This window comes from Phyllopteryx taeniolatus, chromosome 1 (genome assembly GCF_024500385.1).
Source record: "Phyllopteryx taeniolatus isolate TA_2022b chromosome 1, UOR_Ptae_1.2, whole genome shotgun sequence".
NCBI classification, from domain to species: domain Eukaryota; kingdom Metazoa; phylum Chordata; class Actinopteri; order Syngnathiformes; family Syngnathidae; genus Phyllopteryx; species Phyllopteryx taeniolatus.
Genome location: NC_084502.1, coordinates 42645165 through 42668408, shown reverse-complemented (window position 1 = coordinate 42668408; position 23244 = coordinate 42645165). Strand labels below are relative to the sequence as shown.

Sequence of the window (23244 nt, the reverse complement as noted above, 5' to 3'; positions counted from 1 at the left end):
ATGGGGCTGGGATTTGAACCCCGGTCCTCAGAACTGTGAGGCAGATGTGCTAACCAGTTCTATTTTTTTTGTGCTATATTTCTTTGACTTATATTTCTGTCCCATGTAATTACAGGGATGGAAATAAGTACAGTATGTATTGGCAGATAGCATAAGAACACATCCTAAACTTTGATGTTTTAGCCTATTGCACTGGTGTCAAACTCATGGCCCAGGGGCCAGAGCCGGCCCACCACATCATTTTAAATGGTCCGCAAAAGCAAATCCTGTACGTCCACTTCATGTCTCCTGCTAAAATACCAAAACTGCAGATTGTCTTCAATTTTGATAACATTGTGATATTGTCAGCATTTCTTTGTTACCAAATCCACTTTTAAAATATAATTGAATAATAGTTGAACATTTTGTTTTATTGCCTTCTGATTTCAAATCTAGTTATCCATCAATTTGTAAAAGTAATAACATTAGGCAATCATACATTTATGTGTGTTTGATACTACTTTTTTCAAACCGATACCAGTCGAAGTATTCACTCTTCAGAACTCATGATACCAATACCACTAGTATTTTTGATACATAAAATTTCAATTAACACAATGACAGACAATTGTGAACAAAGACCTTTCTTTCTTTCTAACGCACATGAGGATTTACTGATGTGTCAAATAGGAAGAAATCTTCTGGCTCTACTAAGATTCTGTTCCACCTTGTATTATTTCTTGTTTCTTTTGTCTAAACAAGGCTTTTAATATGTATGGGATTTGGATTTGGCCATTGTTTTGATGCAGCTCTTGTATGGGATATTATTACACTGAGCAGGATGAGCACGAAATGTTGCTGGTGAATCTATGTTAATTTTTCTTAGCGTGCATTCCCTTTTGCATGCTGTAGTTAACCTTTTTTTACACTGGTATAGCACTGTATAACATAATTCATACACACATAAAAGCATGTTAGGCATTGTGTAAATGCTATTGTTTAACTGCCTGTCACCATTAGACAGCAAGTCATGTGGTCAAGACTGGTGTCTGGAGGCGGTGCATCGTTTCATTCCTTCCATAATTCATGATGACGATGATGTGTATAAACACAGCATCTGTCTATCTCCAAAACCACTAATACTCCTAGAGAGGCGAGCCACGCAAATGCTCGCATGCTGCCAAGAGGACCAGGCAATGATTTGATTAGCCAGACTTTGACGTCTCCTGAAAATGTCAGCAAACTCTTCAAAGCAGCCGCCTCCTTCTTTAAGCCTTGATGAAAGGCATTCTTAGCATTCTGCGACTTCGATGTTCCCCGCTCAAAGGCAAAATGTTTCCATCTGCACAGCATTACCATTTTTATGGTTCTTTCATAAGTGGAGACAGATGCCAAACAACAAGAGGGAGACAAGTGACATTTCCCCCTCAGAGCTGCACCATCAGCTCACCAAGTCTCTGCTGCACTTTCACAGATTTCTCAGATACTGGTTTGCACAGATACTGGTTTGCTAATACACATTCCCAGTTTAATAACCTGGTGCATGCAATGCTATTACTGTTTATAGAGTATAAATCATCTATGCATGTGATTTTTTTTTATTATTATTTTTTTTAATTTATTTTATTTTTTTAATACTTAGCTCAGTAAAATATTAGCATCTTGATCAGATTTTTTCCAAGCTTGTCCATGCTAATATACAATCGGGAATTTAATGTATCTCAAATCTATGCACATTCCGGTGGCTTTATTTGTTTCAGATACAGTACATGCACACACCATAGTTCTTTCCATATACACTAACTGACAAGAACATTAACCACATTTGCATAATCTAAAGTGATACACAAGAGCCATACCAAATATTCTGCCTTTACAAAAACAATAATGCTGCTAATAATATTTTTGACTGTAATAGCTATTAATTTGACAGAACGTCCCAACTACATTGGGATTAGGTTTTGTCGTTTGCAATTGTGTTTAGTATGTTATTGCATCAGAATGAAAGCTGTTTCTCATAATTTTCTATCCCTATTTAGCTACAGGGAAGCACAGTGGCCCAGTTCTGAGGTTAGGGGTTCAAATCCAGGCTCCAACTTCCCTGTGTGCGGTTTCTCCCTGTGCTTGCGTGGCTTTCTCCGGGTACTCCTTTCTCTCACACTCCAAAAACAGCCATACGGGAAATAAAAAAAAAAAAAAAATGTTTATATATATATATATATATATATATATATATATATATATATATATATATATATATATATATATACATACATATATACATATACATACATATATACATATATACATATATATATATATACATATATATATATATATATAAAAAAAAATATATATATATATATATATATATTATATTTTATATATATATATATATATATATATATACTCCTTTCTCTCACACTCCAAAAACAGCCATACGGGAAATAAAAAAAATAAAAAATGTTTATATATATATATATATATATATATATATATATATATATATATATACATACATATATACATATATATATACATACATATATACATATATACATATATATATATATATATATACATATATATATATATATATATATATATATATAATATTTTATATATATATATACACATTTACACACATACATACATATATATATATATGTATATATATATATGTATGTATATATATATATATATATATATCATATATATATATACATACATATATACATATATATACGCACATATATATATATATACATATATATATACACATATACATATATATATATATATATGCACACACACACACATATATATATATATATATATATGAATTTTCGCTCTTTTTTATATTGCAGCCGTTTTCTGAAATCATTTAAGTTCATTTTTTTTTCTTCATTAATGTACACACAGGACCCCATATTGACAGAAAAAAACTGAATTGTTGAAATTTTTGCAGATTTATTAAAAAAGAACAACTGAAATATCAGCCATAAGTATTCAGACCCTTTGCTCAGTATTTAGTAGAAGCACCCTTTTGAGCTAATACAGCCATGAGTGTTTTTGGAAATGATGCAACAAGTTTTTCACACCTGGATTTGGGGATCCTCTGCCATTCCTCCTTGCAGATCCTCTCCAGTTCTGTCAGGTTGGATGGTGAACGTTGGTGGGCAGCCATTTTCAGGTCTTTCCAGAGATGCTCAATTGGGTTTTAGTCAGGGCTCTGGCTGGGCCATTCAAAAACAGTCACGGAGCTGTTCTGAAGCCACTCCTTCGGTATTTTAGCTGTGTGCTTAGGGTCATTGTCTTTTTTGAAGGTTATCCCTGTACTTGACCGCATTCATCTTTTCTTCGATTGCAACCAGTCGTCCAATTGCTGCAGCTGAAAAACACCCCCACAGCATGATGCTGCCACAACCATGCTTCACTGTTGGCACTGTATTAGACAGGTGATGAGCAGTGCCTGGTTTTCTCCACACTCGCCACTTAGAATTAAGGCCAACAATTTCTATCTTGGTCTCATCAGACCAGAGAATCTTATTTCTCACCATCTTGGAGTCCTTCAGGTGTTTTTTTTTTAGCAAACTCCATGCGAGCTTTCATGTGTCTAATTTCCAGCCACAACTCTTTCCTTCACTGCCTCTGGTCCATGTTAAGTGTGGTGCACACCATGTCACCAAACGGCAAAGTGATTACTTGTCACCCGTTATATAGGCCAACTGACTGATTGCAAGTTTGGAGACACCTGTGATCTTTTCTAGGGGTACCATTATTTTTGCCAAGGCCTGTTTCATGAGTTTTTTTTTTAAATAATGCTTTGAACCACAATTCAAAAGCAATGTCTAATTTTCATTGGTTAATTATTGTTATTTTTATATTTATTATTACTTTTGTCAGATTCAAGTGATTTCTGTGACCATTGTGGGTTTTTCTTTCATTAACAGAGAGGTACCAACAATTCTGTCCGTGCCTGTATATTTACATCGCACCTTTTTCAGAATCCATACCCAGAATCATTTGATCAAAGGTTAGCAAGTTTTAATGGTTTTAATGATGTATTGTTATTGTACGGAGAAAATCACAGATATTCATTCTCCCTCAAATCAAACTGACAGATATGATTATTGTCCCTGCATGTGGTTCATATAAAGATGCTAATGAAGACATCGTTTCATGCGCCATTAACTGCCGAACTCACACACACACTCAAACCTCCCTGAAGAATCAGGTCATCCCTGGAATGATCATCGTTCAGCCTATTAAGCAGATGCGCACACACGCACACACATATTCAGCGTGCCTCATTACATCAGTGTGTATCCACGCCTGAACAGACCAAATGACTGATGGGAAGCAACTGGCACACTTACTGTACTTGAACGCGTCATTGCCTTTCTCCTCTATGGCGCCGTGCCCTCGCCGCCCTTCAGTACATTGAGCCGAAGCTATGAAGCTAATGGTTCATTAAAAGAAAATGTCATGTGTTTGTAAGCTAGGAGGAGAGCAAAAAATATGATGGTGGGGGGTTCCAGTCAGTTGTATGCGCAAGAGACCTTTGACGGAACCATGTAATTGTAAATCCCACTGCTTCTTCAACTGAGTTTCTCTTGACTGATGCATTTTCAGATGTCTCCATCCATCCTTCCATCCATTTTCTGTACCGCTTTATCCTCACAAGGGTTGCGGGCGTGCTGGAGCCTACCCCAGCTATCTTTGCGCGGGAGGCGGGGTGCACCCTGAACTGGTCGCCGGCCAATCGCAGGGCACATATAAACAAACAACCATTCGCACTCACATTCACACCGACGGGCAATTCAGAGTCTTCAATCAAACTAGCATGCAAGTTTTTGGGAAGTGGGAGGAAACCGGAGTGCCCGGAGAAAACCCACGCGGGCACGGGGAGAACATGCAAACTCCACACAGGCGAAGCCTGGATTTGAACCCCGGTCCTCAGAACTGTGAGGCAGATGTGCTAACCAGTCGTCCACCGTGCCTTTCAGCTGTCTCAAAAACTAAAGCACTAAACACACGACGATTTTTAACGTCTTGATCAGTTTTAAAATATGAGAGAGCCCACAAATGACAAGGGAAAAAAAATCACTGTGTGTGCTTATGGTTCTTATAGCGTGTGGTGTACCCGCGATGACCAAGACAGGACATCACACACAGCAATATCTGTCATAGTACCAATACTGACCTTTGAGAGGCAGCATGATGCAACAGGGCATCCAGACTGACGGAAAACACAAAGAAGAAGAATGTGTAGTGCTTGGAGAAGAAATAAAAGATGCTAAGTGATAGCTTATGTGGTAACTAGATTGCGATGAATGACTTGAGAGGAGACAAACATTCAACATAATCAGTTGCTCCTCTATTTGTGTCCAGCAACAATGCCAGCTTCAGCGAGCTTCCTGATTGGCTACCGTTCCATTTCACCTCACAATCACAGAGTCCGTGGCTCAGCCAAACTTGGTGTTGACCATGTGCATAAAGAGTTCCATTTACGATTGTTGGCTCCATCCACTTTCGGAACATATCAGGGAGGAAAAATCATTCACACCACAGGGTAACTGCTCAGAAAAATCTTTCAGATACATCCGAGAATCAGGCCTTTGCTGAATTTGATAGCAAGGGAGGGAAAATGTTCATATCTGGCCCAACTATCAATACTTGCTTCATTCAAGATGACTATACCTTTTTCCTGAAAGAACAAAGGTATGAGGACAAGACGCCATTACGTTGAAAGGAAGTAAACTGTTGTTCTTCATAAATAACAACAGAGAGATTAATTGAGTCCATCTGGTCTATTAATTGTGCCTTTCCTATCTTTCATCAACTGCTGTCACCAAGCAACCTTGACACTACAGCTGCACGTTTATAGTCACAGCGTGTGGTGGTGCGGTTGGAAACTGTCACTGCTTAACAGAATCCAAATAAACATGAAGCATAATAATTTTCATTCAGACATATTAGAGTTCATGTAGAGAAGGAATAAATGTATCGGCCAGTCAGACACCTTCAAACTGCTTCAAGATATTTTAGTTTGAGGGCCGCATTAATGCATCTCTGACGTTTCCTGTTACCCATTAGTCGTTGCCATATTCTATTTAAACAATTTGTCTTTTTTTTAATTTCAAATTACTGATATCAGACACCGCCAACCATCAAGACTGACTCTCACTAGGAAAAGCTGTTATTTGCAGTCTGCCCTTAATTTTAGTCGGTGAAGTGAAAACCGTTAAGGGAATCCTCGTGTGCATGTATGAGAGTGGCCTGGCTGTAAATGTCAGTGCCTCACTGATTGAATGCACATTGACAAGAGATAACTTAGGGCAGCAGACCCACTGACCTAGACTCGTTGCTTACCCCAAGCTCTACTTGAGCCATGGACTGAAATCACGTTAGCGTTGTCTTGAATTTATTTGTTACTCATTCTTGATTCTTTTCTATTATCGCATTTTGGCACATCCTTCTTACCCAGCGTACCAGAAAGATTTTGCAAATAGGGAGTTTTAAATGCTATGCTAAATGCTATCATTGATGTTTCATCATTGGAAACTACAGTATCGCTGTGCTATGTTTTTTTTTTGTGAGGAGTATGGACATTATTATTTAATATAGTAGCCTACTCGTATTTTTAATCACACCAAAACATTTGTAACGACATCTGCTTAAGCAGGGTACACGCTTAACAATTTTTACATCGTAACAGAGTTTTTAAACATGAGAGATGTGTGTGTTTGTGTGACATACCCAGGATGACTAACACAGCCCACCACATACATGCATAACGATATCTCCACCAACAATCGTCATGGATCTCATCCCTAAAACAAGATGTTTGTCATAGTGGCGAAAAGAAGCTAGGCAAAATGTCAGTTTATCTGGTAACACCACTGCAGTTTCAAATGCTTTTCGTTATTTTCATTGTGGTGAATGACTTGGGAGATTCGATATACTACAAACACTCAACACAACCAGCTGCTTCTCTATTTGTGTCTGGCAACAGCGCCAGCTTCAGGTAATGTTCAGCTTCTTGGTGTTGACGACGCACGTCATGATTTGCGATTGGAAATATTAAACAAGTTTATGATTGTAGGTCTTGACCGTTTTCCGTGCAGATGGCTGAGGAAAAATTATTCTCAACACACCCTTTGTTGAGAATTAAAATCGAATATTATAAACATCAAGCAAAAACTGTCGTCAGTATAATGCTTCTCTGATAGATAGATAGATAGATAGATAGATAGATAGATAGATAGATAGATAGATAGATAGATAGATAGATAGATAGATAGATAGATAGATAGATAGATAGATAATTCCAATGACAGAAAAGTGAAGGACATACAGCTCCATCTCAATAAATTAGAATCCTGGGCCGTCATTTATGAAGTAGTGCCTAGAACAGGTTCTAAATTCATTTGTACGACTGAAATTTAGAATCTGTGTATGTACAAAAAAGTCAAGTCAAGTTTATTTGTATAGACCTTAATCAAAAAAGAGTCTCAAAGGGCTTCACAAGCCCACAGTTAGCAATGATTGTCGACATCCCTTTATCAAAAGTGCAGGCACCTGTCGCAACACACAGACACGCACAGATACTGTGGTGTCTTGTCCAACCAGTAGGGGCACTACAGAAAAAAGTGATTAGATGTGGGGTGTAGAAAAGGAAGCGAGGAAGAAAATAGACAAAGAAGAATGTGGTGTTGTAGAAGACATTAGCGTTGGGTGATGCCAACGGCTGTGCGCTAACTGAAAAATAAAGTGAAGTAAAAGGAATTACAAGCATTTTTCTTGGAAATACAACATATACACACCTCCATATAAAGTCTGCCGTGTGTAGATACAATGTGTTATTTCCTAGTATCGATACAATCGTTTGATTACCTTTTAAAACAATTTAAAGCGATATATTTTTATTCGGAAGGCTAACTTGCCGAAAAAGGATCAATCCAGGGGTCATCGGCATAGAGCCCGCGGGTTCCGGGTAGCCGACAAGAACCGCGTGGGTAATCTGCGGGCCTGTTCAAAAAACAGCTCGCCAGTTTGAAGCGTATAATTTTTTGGTGTTGCTATTATTAAAAAAAAACAAAAAAACATTTACTTTTGAGCTGCATCTAACTTTTTTGTTGCTAATCTTTTTTAACTTACACTTGCATTGGTGTAAATTTGGAAATGACAATATTAAAAATATAGCATAGAATATTTCAAAAGTCAGCATTGTAGTGCATTACCAAACCATTGTGTTTGTGGAGACACCGAGTGGGCACATAGCCATGAGGAGAGGTTTTACCCCCAAATAATTTGAGCAAATTTCTTATTAAAGAAATGTGGATCAAACTAGTAGCCCTTCACATTAATCAACAGCCAAAAATGTAGGTGACGCCTGATTTCGAGTCTTCGATGAACCTAACATGCATATTTTTGGAATGTGGGAGGAAGCCTCAGTACCGTGAAAATTCCACATAAGCACATGCAAACTCTATACAGAAAACCTCGAGCCCCAAACCTCTGAGCTGTGAGGCAGATGCGCTAAAGCCTATCCACATTCCTGCACAATGGTATCAGTATAAAATTTACAATAGAAATTATACACTACCAAATCTACTTTTTAATGTGTATTGTTCTATATTTAATGGTCACCAGGTGCAAAATATTTTGTATTTGATTTATTAGTTAATTAGTTAGTTAGCTGTCAACATTGGGGAATATGAAAATGAACATGACAATCAACTAAATTTGAACTTGAATGAAATAAATCTGTATGTTGTCACTTTCTGGCCCAAATGTGAGAGATTGCAATAATAGAGATTAGCCCAAATCATTACTGTCACCCAGGTGGTGAAGCTCCACAATCTCTTGCATCAGATAGAATTTAAATGAGGACAAATGCATGTGGTTAAAAGATGGCAGAGAGGGTAAAATCCCCCACCCCCCACTCTCCCGGCAGTTTTTTGTCCTGCAGGCACAGCTTCCACACAACAGACGGGACTCCTGCTTCACAGCCTGCAGCGTAGAGCTGTTTCAGTGTAAAAAAAAAAAAAAAAAAAAAATGTTTTAAAAAGATGCTACCAGCCACACCAAGAGTCCAAAAATTCTGTCGCAGAAGGAAGAACAGATGCAGAACACTGCTGTTTTCTCATTTTTGTAGTATTAACTAACACCTTGTTGCCTGAAGACTGTGAGCAGAAGAAGCCTTGGGAACAGTGTCTCTTTAATAGAAAATGTGCATGTCGCTCATTGGCAAATCTGCCAAAGCAAAAAGCAATTCTGAACGCAAAATGGGCTTTCCCATTTTAACCTCCCTCCTCTTGATAATAGGGAATGTCTTTTCTCTTCAAAATGAGTGGTTATATTCACACATAATGAAAGAATCCTCACTGGAAACAAATAGACTTTACACCGATTTTATCAGGCTGAGACAGACAACAACGTAATGCCCGGATCGGACTACAAGACAAATTTGCTCTTTCACGATTGCACTGTCAGACTACTGCAATACTACTGTGGTGGTATTCCGATACCATGTATGAGAGCTATTTGCTTAAATACAAAATTGAACCTATTTTCTGGCCTCATCACTGACTCCTTCCACAAGCTTATTAACAAAAGAATGGGGAAAACTACATGTTGATGATTCCACCCACCAAGTATAGCTAGCAATTGCAGCTGTTAATTTGATTTTGATTACATTGTTAACTCCTCAAAGAGAAATAATTCTCTGTAATGTTTTTGTTAATTGAAAATGATTGACTTGGCTGAAAACAGGGACCTTTTTTTTGCAGTTTTGCATACTGTAACAATGTGTCCATATTTGTTATTTTTTTTGGTGGTGGTTAATTTTGTAAACATACTTCCTGTCTTAGTGTGCTGTATTAAAAACAGACTAAAATAACACTACAAATCTAACGGTTTTTAACTTTTACCCAGTATTGTATTGTTTTAAAATCTGTCCAAAAACTTTACAAGCAATTTCTCAATATTTGTCAGCTGTTTATGAAATGTTGTGCTTGTGCAGTACATTACTACTTATTAATAAACTAATTAATAATATTAATAGCGTTATCAAAGTACTGCTGCCAAATACAGTGGGTCCTCGGTTTACTATGACACAGACAAAACCTGCATCTGCACGCAGCAGATGTAGCCTCTGTCACTAACTATGGTGGCAAGTAATGAAGTAAAAGTACTTTGTCACTATACTTTCAAGTTTTTCAAGTATTTGTACTTTACTTGAGTAGGCTATTTATTTTTCTGAGTACGTTTTAATTTTACCTTTACTCCCTACATTTGAAAACGGTTATCTGTACTATTTGAACTTTTTGTACTTTTTAAAGATTAGTTTTCAGTTGCTATGATGACCTAATTTAGCAATATTCGTTACTCAGTTCACAACGTTAGCAATTAGCTATGAGAACATGTTGTTTAGATAGCATAAAGGTCGAGCTAGCTAATCTCAAACAACATGTGACATGCAAGGTGATTTTGTTTCCATCCATCCATCCATTTTCTTTACCGCTTTATCCTCACTAGGGTCGCGGGCGTGCTGGAGCCTATCCCAGCTATCTTCGGGCGAGATGCGGGGTACATCCTGAACTGGTCGCCAGCCAATCCCATGGCACCTATAAACAAACAACAATTCGCACTCACAGTCACACCTACGGGTAATTTAGAGTCTTCAACCCACCACGCATGTTTTTGGGATGTGGGAGGAAACCGTAGTACCCGGAGAAAACCCACGCAGGCACGGGGAGAACGTGCAAACTCCACACAGGCGGGGCTGGGATTTGAACCCCAGCCCCAGAACTGTGAGGCGGATGTGCTAACCAGTCGCCCACCATGCCGCCGTGATTTAGTTTTCTTCTCATTAATAGCACTATGAACATTAATAAAAGGGAATATTTTGTATGTAGACTTTTTAAAAATGTATCAAAACGGGTATTAGTAAAAGCCGGCACGGTGGACGACTGGTTAGCACATCTGCCTCACAGTTCTGGGGCTGGGGTTCAAATCCCAGCCCCGCCTGTGTGGAGTTTGGATGTTCGCCCCGTGCCTGGGTGGGTTTTCTCCGGCTCCGGTTTCCTCCCACATCCCAAAAAACATGCATGGTAGGTTAACTGAACACTCTAAATTGCCTGTAGGTGTGAATGTGAGTGCGAATGGTTGTTTATTTCTATGTGGCCTCCGATTGGCTGGCGACCGGTTCAGGGTGTACCCCGCCTCCCGCCCAAAGATAGCTGGGATAGGCTCCAGCACGCCCGCAACCCTAGTGTGTTGAAGCGGCTCAGAAAATGGATGGATGGATGGAATGGGTATTAGTAAAAAAAAACATTTTTACTTTTATACATTTCAACATCAGTATTTCTACATTTCCCAGTCTTTTTGTCTTTAAACACATGCAGGCCTACCTGTACTTTTACTAAGGTAGAGCGCATGAGTATTGTAATATGCCCTCAAATGTGGTCAAGGAAGTGTCAAAGGAATCTGTGATGCCTTTCAGTCACTTTATTCCCATGAGCGGTAACAGAATGCATAGCCTATTCATACAAGACCTGCTATTGGCTGCAACTTACACCCAGTCACATGACTTCATCCTCGACGTCTGCCCCCCTGCAAATATACCCTTCGAGCCAATATGGCCACCCCGCTAAAAATGGGCTAGAACCGCCACTGCCGAAACAAATATGTACTCCCATGGACCATTTCTTCTTTACACGTCACAATCGCCATTCAGCAGCCCCGCCCTTACCAGTCCACGCTCAAGAGTACAGATATATACGAAAATATCAGTATGAAACGGTAACAAAACAAAAACAAAAAAACAGAACAATTCCTTACTTCCGTGCTTGGCTCGCACACAAAAGGGGCGTCGTCGGTTGAGACCGTGCAGTGAGGACCCCCTACTGTAGTTGTATCCATTTGTGACAGTTCCAACCAGGAGGGGGCGCCATCAGAGCCGAAAGCCCCGCAGTGTGCTGCGTGTGGGAAGAGGCTCGCAGGCGAGCAGAAGAGGCCATAGGAGGAGGGAGGGAGCCACTTATTGGTTCCCGTCGCCCTATAAGAGCGTGTGCGAGACGTATGCGCCGGCTTCCAGCAGGCGCGGACAACTCGGGTGAGTCGGTCGGCCAGGCGGCGTCAAACATTCACACGCGCTACGCCGTGGATTTGTTTTCCAATCATATTCGCTCCCCGGCGGGAATCAATGAAGGAAAGACGCCCGTGTCAGAAACTCTCGGTCAAATCCGCCATGGATCCTAGTCCTAGTGTTAAGTGTAAGATCGTGGTGGTGGGAGACAGCCAGTGCGGAAAGACCGCGCTGCTTCACGTGTTCGCCAAGGACTGTTTCCCCGAGGTGAGAATTATTTTGACTATAGACCTGCGTGCTCCAAAAACGATGGCAATGGCATGCATGGGTTCAGTGGTGTGGCGATGCAGGGATTTGTGTCCTAACATTGCGCACTGTTTTTGCTCCTGGCAGAGTTATGTCCCCACTGTGTTTGAGAACTACACGGCCAGTTTTGAAATCGACACACAGAGGATTGAACTCAGCCTGTGGGACACCTCAGGTAACAACTGCATTTATGTGCTTATCTCTGCTGAAATCGCTAGAAAGTCCCAACACAATGCCTTCCCGTAGGAAGTAATGGCGATTAAAACAAAAGTAGGCCATCTTTGCTTTGATGACATGTGTACGGTGATGCTGGAGTGTTTTGCCTCTGATTGGAATCCCCTTACCTTTGTTGTGTTGGGCCTATGTTGAGGCTGCTCCTTCTTTTAAAATAATTTTAAAAAAGGGAAAAGCAAAACACACAGTCCTGAAATGCTGGCTAAACAGATGTATTGTGAGGAACGTCTCGTGATGTCACGCACGACTGTGGTTTTGTGCAACTTTAGATTCATAGCTTTCCTGAAATTCACCTCACTGTATGCGCTGTGAATAGATTGTAGTGTGTTCCCCTGATGTGGTCCAACATGTAGCCTGAGCAAAGTGTTTACATTTTCACATGAAATGTTGATATGATTATATGTGCCCTGCGATTGGCTGGCGACCGGTTCTGGGTGTACCCCGCCTCTCGCCCAGAGTCAGCTGGGATAGATAGGCTCCAGCACGCCCGTGACCCTAGTGAGGAGAAACGGTACTGAAAATGGATGGATGGATGGATGGATGGATGAATCTGAACCATTTGGATCAACTTGTGAAGCCCAAGAAGGAAAACAAAAAGAGACACAATGGTCATTATACATCTGGACAACAGACTTGTAGAAATTTGCCTGGTTTTGGGAAATGTCAAGGCTTGCAACATATGTACTGGCTCTTCATTTTTTAATCTCTTGTTTTGTAGACTCTGATCATGGGCCAAATTAGCTACAGCATCCTGTATGTGTGTGTGGGGGTGGGGAGGTGTATAAACAACCCCTCTCACATCCATCAATGCCTGAGCAGTGAAAAGCATAGCAGTCAGTCAGTCTACCGGGCGCAAGCGAGTGCAGCATATGTTGCATGCGTATTGGAGGTGAGGAAGTGGGGACAGGGGTTCTGGAAATGGTTACGGGTGGGGCCAAGCAGACAGCCAGCTGTTGCTCTTCTCGGGTTTGGAATTCCTCAGTGGTGTTTGACTAACTTTTTTTTTCTTTTCTTTTTTTAGACCTCAAAATATTCATTTGCCTTAAAGAGGCGACTGCAAACAGGCAAATCTTTCTTGAAGTAGAGCAGCGTAGGTAGGACATATTTCCTTGAGGGAAATAGGAGAAGAAACATCTGTCAAATACTGCTCACATTTGAAATTCCTTCACGCCCACTGTTTGTGTGACTTGTGAAAGGCGAAGAAAAGAGTGCGTTTTATTGCACTGTGTTGGCCAGTTGCCCATAGACATCTTTCTTTTTGCTCTGTCATAGAACTATGTTTGTGTCTTTGAGTGTGTGTGTGTTTGGGGAGGTGTTTCCTTTTAGATCAGTCATTGTGAGATGGCACCCGGACCCCACCTCAATTTAAACCCCCACCCAGGCTCACACGCGCTTGCTGATAGAGCCTTGGCCGCCCTATCGATCCATTATACGCCACGTCCTTGTGTGCAGTCAAACAAAGACCAGCAGGCACTTAGATAAAGAGCCGGTTGGACACAGAAATTAAGTCAAACAGAGCCCCCAGCCCCCACTAGAAAACACCTACACACACATATGGTGGGGGCTCTTTGTTGTGCCCTGATGGGCAATCTAATAAGCAATGTGTGTTTAACGATAGAGTGCGAGATAGAGAGCGAGATAGGACTAATTCAGATCATTAAGGCAAACTGCCTTCCATTTGCCGATGCTTTCTTTTTGTCTTATCGGACTTCATTCTAGTGAGCACTATTATATTGTGTGCACACCTGCAGTATGAGCCCAGGTCAAAGTAGGACTGCGATGAGCCCCCCCACATAGCATCATGTATATCCAGGAATATGCTCCCATTTCCTGTGCACAGCCATTGTTGCAGTGGGTCGCATTTTCAGGCTTGAATTAGAGCTGCATGTCTGGCATTCCACAGACTAAAGGTTTAGCTCTCCCATGGATAAAGAACCCTATTGTATCCTGAAGTCCGGATCCTTAGCGGGGTGAAATTGAAGTGGCGTGTTTCACTAGTCCTACCTTGTTTGCACGGGGAAATTGAATCGGGGCTGAATTAGCCAATTGGCAGGAGAACCCACAATACACACAAAAAAAGGCAGAGCCCTCGACCTCACCTTTTTGCGAGCAGCATTGTGTTCAAAATATTTTACTAAAAAACAAGAACATTCAATTGTATTGTTTAACTGGGTAAATGTCTGTCTACTTCCCCCCCCCCCCCCCCCCCCCCCCCCACACACACACACTTCATATTTTACAAGTTTTTACTGGAGGTGGGTATCTATGAAGATGGTCAAGCTAAATCCCCTCACAGAGTTTTGCAAAAAATATGTGAATAGTTTTGTGTAATCCTGTTAAAATAACAATCAAACAAATGCAACTGAAAAATGGTGGTGTTCAGCTGAGTTAAACATTGCCTCGTGTTGTGGTGCGTTTTATTATAAATGTGCCTATTGTTTCTTGTGCTGCTTTGTAATTTCAGGGTTAACAGATAGCATCTTGTACCCTTTGTGTCACGGTTGAGAGTGATATATAAGATCTGTGGGCCTAATTTGCAGAACTTACCTATCACTCTTGCCACAGGTGGTTCAACACCTCTGTACCACACGCACACATTCTCTGCCCCTCTGCTGAAGCTTAGCTATGCATTAAATCAGCAGGTCTTTTCATACCTCTTTTGTTGCTAACTCCATGACAGTCTGTTTGTATTAGATCACACACTATCCATGTCAGCAAGGCAGTGTTGTCTACAGAGTTTACAGGCCAATAGGATGGAATTAAAAAATGTAAAAAAAAATTTAAAAACTAGCATCAGAGCACCCGGTCATGTAAGATAATGTGGCGCTTGTCATTGCACTTGCTGTGAAGGGAAACAAGCCTGAAAATAGAGACAAGGCCAAGTATGTATCTCCTTAGATTTACAGGTCCTCTGAGAACAATGACAGCAGCTATTAATGACAATCACCCGGGAGGGTGTGTATTTCTGTCCATGTGATTTTATGCTGGTGTGAAAACCGTTGGGATGAAGGGGTCTGACTTCCCTTTTTCCCATTTCAACTTCTTGTCGGAGTAATGTCCTCAGACTTTGTTTTTATTTTCACCGGTTTGCTAAAAGCAATTTTTTTCTACAATTTCTACTATCTCTGTGTCCCTTTCAGTCACGGGAGTCTTGTCACTGGGTCTTCCCAGTGATTGGTTCCAGCAACTGAAGAATGGAGAGAAAAGAAAACGTTGAAGCAATTTGATGTGGTTGTGATTTATACAAGACAGCCATGAAAGATGGGAAATAAATTCCTGTGGTTGATCCCCAATTCTTTCTTGCCATAAAGAGACAATAATTTTGGCTAAGAGTTAGAACTTTTGCTTAAATACTTAAACACGTAATAGATGTCTTCCCGGAATGATCCACATGCAGAGAGTGATTGGGAAAACAAGACTGGACATTTCTTCTGAAACACATTATGTGGCGAGCATGACATGAGAAGAATGTGGTCTGTGTATTCTCTGGCATGACAGTGAACGTGTGAGGCTTTCACATTAAAATTGGTTGCGGCCACTGGGACACCAAAGCACCTTTTCCATCCACCCATACAGTTTAAGTACTTTCATTATGGAACAAAAGTAGTCAAAGGTACCAAAACCACACTCATCTGACATGGTATTCTAGCTGGTGGTATGGTACCCATTGATTGATTTATAGAGATGAATCACTCCACTGTGAAAATGAGAATAAAATAATAAACAACATGAAGAAGAAGAAAGGAACACCACATTCTGGATACCCTCCATTTTTGTCTTTAGTTTACTGAGTTGCGGTCTTCTTTGTTGAACTCACTCGCAGGTTACACTCTGTCGCACTGCAGCGATTCCAAAATATTTGCGTAGCTGACACAGCTATCACTCTGTAGCCTGCACACCCTGTGGTGGAAACATCAACCAGATCAGTGAAATGTCCTATACTGTACTGTGGCAAGCTGAACTGGAGCACTTGGTGGAAATGTTTTCACAGAACCGGCCCCCCGGATTAACATTTGGAAACCGTAATATTGTGGAACGCAGGCTTGCAACCGGAGCGCAACAGGGCTGATTACCTCAAACATCACACACCCCATAATATTTCAACATAAATGCACAGTTATCCACTTCTTTAATGTGCTGCCAATATTGCCTCCAATACCACAGAGAGGTCCATCATAGGGTATATTTTACTCTGGTTTAAAAAAAAAAAAAAAAAAAAAAAAAAAAAGTGTTCTGCAGAGAGCATTTATGGTTCACTATATGGAAAGACCCCTTAATAAATTCATAAATCAGAGCTTGAGCTAGAGCTCTTAGCTACCCTCAAGTCGATCCCTTGGTTTTAGGTCCTACAACATAATTCTTCAGCAGACTGATATTTTGGAAAATCCTAATTTGATAGAGACCCTGTGTCCATATAGTGTATTTGGACAGTGTTTATACAAATGTCAACTGTTAAACTATGGCATGTTATTTGTATTACACAATATTGGGCAATCAATTCTTGTACTTATTCATCACTTTAAAGTGTTTTTATTTATTATTTTTTAAATTTCGCACACAGACAGAAAGATGAGTAGCCTGACACACATGCTCCCTCACGACACTGGCGGCTCTCCCAATGGGTTACTGGGTTCATGTTTCCATCAGCCAGTGTCACTGTTTTATTTTGCCTGAAAGGAAGAATGGATTGTTTAAATGCCTCCCCCCCATGCCCCCCCCCAACCCCCAAGACTGTTTGAATTAAGAGAGTAAAGTGTGTGTGTGTGTGTGCATTCCTGGCTGTTCAGTGTTTGGAAACGGACCTCCCAAGGGAGACTTCAATTCCCCATAACAAAATTCCCCAGATTTTTGGCAGCCATTTGTGTGTGGTCGGCCATAACTTGTCATGTGATCTTGACTCACCTTGACATTACACAACCCCTCCCCCCCCCAGCACTTCCTGACCATGATGTCTGTCGGGGAGAAAGGGCGTCTCCACTGCATATGGCTTCAATTTGAGGAGGGAGTACGTAGTTTTCTCACTCTGAGGTTCTGTTTCTCTGCAGTATTTTTCTTCTCTCGAGAAGCATCTTGTCATAGTCAGCACATATTTTGCATTATTTGCTTTCCTCATTTGGTTGCTATGGCTTGTCATTTGACCAACTGAAGTGCATTACTTTATACATTCGTCGTTGTTTTTGGAGATCCTGAATGGGATCATCCCTTAAATGATGAACACTATTCCAGTTAGTAACAAAAAAAAAAAAAGTGTCTGATAGTGTCTGCTTTCCTGCTGATACTGGATCTATGTTTGGCTGATCCCAAAATAACTTCAATGAAGATGTGTTTGCCTCAGTTGCTCACCTGTTTTTCATAATGTATGAATGTACCACAAATGAAAACTTGCTTGCAGGAAGAAAGCTACCAGATCAATGATTTTAGACTTTTTAAAAAAATGATTACCAAAAGTCACAACGTATGGACCAACTCACAAACCGATTGCACAGCATTAGAGAAATATTAAATATGACGATACTCAAATTTGCGAAACAACAATGCTGTTGTGGCCACAGGAACCACTGTCACAGAATATCTATGTTTTTTAATTTTATTATTTTATTTTTTTCCAACACACCTTAAAAGAGGGTGTGTGTCATGTTCACATACATTAATGCGTTTAATCCAGCTTCTCGGTTCTTTCTTTCAGGCTCTCCGTACTACGACAACGTGAGGCCTCTTTCGTATCCAGATTCAGATGCAGTGCTAATCTGCTTTGACATCAGTCGCCCCGAAACCCTTGACAGCGTACTGAAGAAGGTCAGTTGTCTTTGATATAATTGTCTCTTGATTAAGGCCTTCTAAGTGTGTTGACAATACAGGCTTTATTTGTGTTTGATCTGCTGGCAAGAAGCCTGTGTTACATTGATCTGGATGAAAAGTCTGTACTCAGTCAAGTTGTCATGTGGCACTCTGTTACATATAGTAGCTGAAAAGAAGGAAGTGACAATTTTCCACTGATGTGATATGGAACTGTGGAGCTGATTTCGTTTTTATCTGTTGATGGTGGATGTTCAGGCTGACTTCCACATGTTAGCCTGCTGTGTATAAATAACATTGGTCATCAGGTTGGTGGCATGTCTGCTCCTCGGAAACGTATTTAGAAACAAAACATGAAAATGAGTCTATTTGCTCTTTTAAAAAAACAATTTCCCAGTATTTTTTTATATTTATTTGTATCTTTTACCGGTACTAGACTCAGAAGGGAGGAGGTGGATTGTAACACACAAGGGGCACATCCAGTTGTTTATCACCTGTACTGTTAAATAGTAAGATTTGTAAAATTATGAGAATGTGTCTGTCGCAGTAATAGTGTATGTCAGGTGGCCTGTGTGTTCTACTAGGGTCATTGTGCAGTACCATTCCCTTTTTTTAGTTGTCTCTGAACTTGATCCCCTGATTGAGTCACCTGGGCCTGAGGCACTTTAGCCTCAGATTAAAGCCCTGAGGGAATCTCCATCCATCACAGAGCGTCTATTGTTGGCAGGAAGGAAACATGGAGATTATTTGTAGCCTGCCTTCACTCCCGGGTTCAACGCTTTGTGGGGCTAGAGGAAGTTGCAGCTCTGACCTTTGCACCTCAAAATCCAGATAGAAATCAACCTTTCCCAAGAAGAACCAGCAGACATTTAATATATGAGCCTACTGCATCAATTCAGTGGCCTTAATTGAGACTTTGTTTCTTTCTCTATAGTGGAAGGGAGAGATACTGGAGTTTTGTCCCAACACTAAGATACTGTTGGTTGGCTGTAAATCAGACCTGCGCACTGACCTGAACACGCTAGTGGAGCTCTCGAACCACCGGCAGACACCCGTGTCTTATGACCAGGTACACTCAAAATTTGGAATGGCACATTATTCAAAGTAATTTTTTTTGTAACCTTTCTTTAAGATGGAAAATCAGAACGTCCCCATGCATCACTGACCATACTTGCCTCCTTCCTCCACAGGGCTCCAACATGGCCAAGCAGATCTCAGCGCCGTACATCGAGTGCTCGGCACAGCAATCAGAGAACAGTGTGCGGGACATTTTCCATGTGGCCACACTGGCCTGCATCAACAAAAATGGCAAAAATGTCAAGCGTAGCAAGACCGCCCGCGCCAGCAAGAGGATTTCACATATGCCCGGCAGGCCCGACCTGGCAGCTGTAGCCTCAGACCTCCGCAAGGATAAGGCCAGAAGTTGCTCTGTCATGTGACTGATCGAACTGAGCGGGAATATACTGATAGTATTGGGGACTGAGCATGGAGCAAGCAGGATTATATGGGGAATGCCTCTTTCCTGCATGAGAAAGACCCATTTTGTGTCTGGAAAGGGGGTTTATAAGATTCAATTTATTTACAAGTTCCTGGATTACGCTGCATCAATAAGTCAAAATAGCGACCCACTCAGCACAGACCCCTTCCCTGCTGTCGAGGAAGCTATCTGTCAGTGTGATACCTGCTCAGGAAGTGGCTTACTTCCTGCTTCCTGCAGGAGGGCAAAGCAGACGCAGAAAAGCCCACAGGAACTAAGATGGAGAAGTAATGTCAATTGGGACACTCATGAGAACATGTGACATTATGATGATGCCATGGTTGAGTGGGGTTAAAGAAGGTGCTGACGTGGTTGGTTGGCGCTGCTTTCTTTGCTCACAGGGCTTCAGAGTAACACACTGTCACTGTGCTTCAGTTCTGTGTCGAACCAACTGAAGCACATGACAGCCCTGCACAATTAAGATGCTGTTTGTTCCGTCTACAATATGTTGTATAATGTGAAGTCATTGGTGTATAACAGTGTCCCTTTCCCATGATCAGTTGTTCTGGAAATCGCATGTCTGCACAAGGGTTGGGTGTTTGAATAAATGTTCGGTAACATGAAGGGTCAATTAGTAATCAATTTGGTTTAGATTTATTTAACATTCATTTTATCCATTGATTTTCCATACCGCTTATCCTCACTAGGGTCGCTGGTGTGCTGTGGCCTATCAAAGCTGACTCTGGGCGAGAGGTGGGGTACACCCTGAAATTTCTATGTGCCCTGCGTTTGGCTGGCGACCAGTTCAGGGTGTACCCCGCCTCTCGCCCGAGGATAGCTGGGCTAGGCTCCAGCACGCCTGCGACCCTAGTGAGGAGAAGCGGTACAGAAAAAAGATGGATGGAAGTTCCGTCAGCCTCAGGATTCTTCTTGAGAAATGGGCATGTCAACATGTGATAGCAACCTAGTGACAGCTGAAGGCTCCCAAGGTACCAAAGATGAGGGTGCTCCAGCCTATAGAGGCCATCCATCATTCCATCCCCTGTACACCAGTCTGTGGTGTCAGCAGATATTGATTACGATCGTTATGTGTTAGTCCTGCACTAAACTTCCCTCTCTTGCTGTTTACCCCTTTGTTTTTCGTTCCCCCCCCCCCCCCCCCCCCCCCTTGTTTTGACAGCTAACTGGTTGGATCTCAAAGAGGCCAACTTGTGAAATCTATAGTCTCCATTGCCTCAAGAAGTAAAAGCTAATCTAAAAACAATATTGAAAATCCAAATGTAGATTTAACACCCTGCGTAAAGCTACAGCAATCAATATATGCAATGATTCTCTGACAACAGGCGGTGGTGCATTTATTCATGCAGTGGCCTGTGTAGGGCATTAAGGACTCGTGTTGCGAGTGAGCACTAACCAAATTTGTGATAAGCATTAGAATTTAGCCTATAAATCTCAATCGAATCTCTTTTTTTTCTTACTGTACTAACAATTAACATTGGCAAGGTTTTTTGCTTTCAGTATCAATGAGTTAAACCAAACCAAACCGTCAATTTAGCAGTCTCTTGTAGGCCACAATGTCGACTTGGTTGTTTGCTCTGCCAGTTGATTAACCCTTCAATTTCCCATGTGCTTCTAGCCAATGGTGTATTCTAAGATTATGTTTAACTAAATATCAAGTTATCCAGGGTCAACTGTACACCTCCAGGAGAGAGCAGCAAGTGCTAATGTTGCCTTAATGTACAGTGCTGTTAACATGTTAGCTTGGTTATTAATCAAGGTAACAGAAAGACACCCTGCTGCTGCGTCATCAGGGTCTAGGTTAAAAAATGTCAATGTGCTGAGGGCCAGTGTTGGAGCAAAGCAATTTAACTTTTTTTTTTAAACACTGGTAATGACGTGCTCGTAATGTAACTTTCAAAACGTCCAAGTTAATGCCAGAGGTCTGACCCAAATGTTTGATTTCATGTTGTCTCCTGCATGCGTGTATTTTCATGTTTTCTCCAGTCCTGATGTCACCTTACCGATATTGTTGCCACAATATTTATTGAATTGTATATTTTCCTTTTAAAATAAATGAAAATTAAATTGAAGGTCAAAGTGTTTTTGTCTGTTCACTGGAGGATGTTCATTAGGGTCATGGTAATTGTTTTTTGTTTGTTTTTTTTAGTTCAGTTACACCTGTGTTTCGTTTGATGCAAAGAGATTACAATTACTATGAAAACAAATTTGCTTGCACTTAGGAAAAAGCTGCTGAGTGAATTTTGGCACGTTGAAGCACTTTTTTCAAGGTCAATATGAACTTTGACTCTTCCATTTACTCAGTCATGAATGCTAAACCTTTTCTACAATCCAAAACCACCTAAATCTTTTATTCAGTGGAAATGTGTGATTATGCACACTCGTGACACTTCCCACCACTCCCATCAAGTTTCCTCCAACATGACATGGCAGTTTTTTATGACTGTGTGACTGTACACTAGCACAAGGGATTTGAAATAAAACAAGTGGATACAAACTATTTGAGATAAGTGAGATAATTGTTAAAGATAGCCCATGGATGTCACCAAATTCTGAGTTTCCTCCCCAGGAAGGCTTTGTCTAGCCTTCACTGCAGCAATCTTCACTTGCTGCTTTTTTAGGGGGGGGGGGGGCTCTTGTTGCCTTCATATTTGTTTTCAGTGAAAAGCATTCCCTCTTGTCTTGAACAGTCTTTTCCATTGAATATTCTGCACTTCAGAAACATTTTGTTTTATTTCAAATACACCGTAGTAGATGTAGTATACAACATCGTACATCGGAATAACGCTATCATTATGCAAATACCTTTGGACTGTATCAACCAGTCTTGTTAACAAGGTACAGTCAGGTCCATAATATATTGGGAAATCGACACAATTTTCAATCTTTTTGGCTCTAAACACCACCACACTGGATTTGAAATGAAATGAACCAAGATGGGCTTTAACAGCAGGTTTTACATCCAAATCAGGTTAATATCCATCCATCCATTTTCTGAGCCGCTTCTCCTCACTAGGGTCGCAGGCGTGCTGGAGCCTATCCCAGCTGTCATCGGGCAGAAGGCGGGGTACACCCTGAACTGGTTGCCAGCCAATCGCAGTGCACATGAAAAACAAACAACCATTCGCACTCACAGTCACACCTACGGGCAATTTAGAGTCTCCAATTAATGCATGTTTTTGGGATGTGGGAGGAAACCGGAGTGCCCGGAGAAAACCCACGCAGGCACGGGGAGAACATGCAAACTCCATACAGGCGGGTCCTGGGATTGAACCCAGGTCCTCAGAACTGTGAGGCTGACGCTCTAACCAGTCGTCCACCGTGCCGCCATCAGGTG

General features: G+C 41.0%; 1 protein-coding gene and 1 long non-coding RNA gene across 2 annotated transcripts in view; one reads left to right on the top strand and one right to left on the bottom strand.

Moving 5' to 3' along the window:
* Positions 1–23244, bottom strand: part of LOC133488892 (uncharacterized) — a 41280-nt gene that overhangs the window by 13896 nt on the left and 4140 nt on the right. The window lies entirely within an intron of this gene.
* rnd3a (Rho family GTPase 3a) lies at positions 11927–21979 on the top strand. Its single transcript, XM_061797373.1, has 5 exons — positions 11927–12343; positions 12470–12557; positions 18303–18412; positions 19347–19481; positions 19603–21979. Exons 1-5 carry the CDS (start codon positions 12194–12196, stop codon positions 19849–19851), a joined length of 732 nt encoding a protein of 243 aa, XP_061653357.1. The 5' UTR covers positions 11927–12193; the 3' UTR covers positions 19852–21979.

Coding starts and splice junctions, on each gene's coding strand:
- rnd3a (XM_061797373.1), top strand. CDS start 12,194: ATGAAGGAAAGACGCCCGTGTCAGAAACTCTCGGTCAAATCCGCCATG. Junction 12,344..12,469: donor CCAAGGACTGTTTCCCCGAG/GTGAGAATTATT, acceptor TGCTCCTGGCAG/AGTTATGTCCCCACTGTGTT. Junction 18,413..19,346: donor TTGACAGCGTACTGAAGAAG/GTCAGTTGTCTT, acceptor CTTTCTCTATAG/TGGAAGGGAGAGATACTGGA.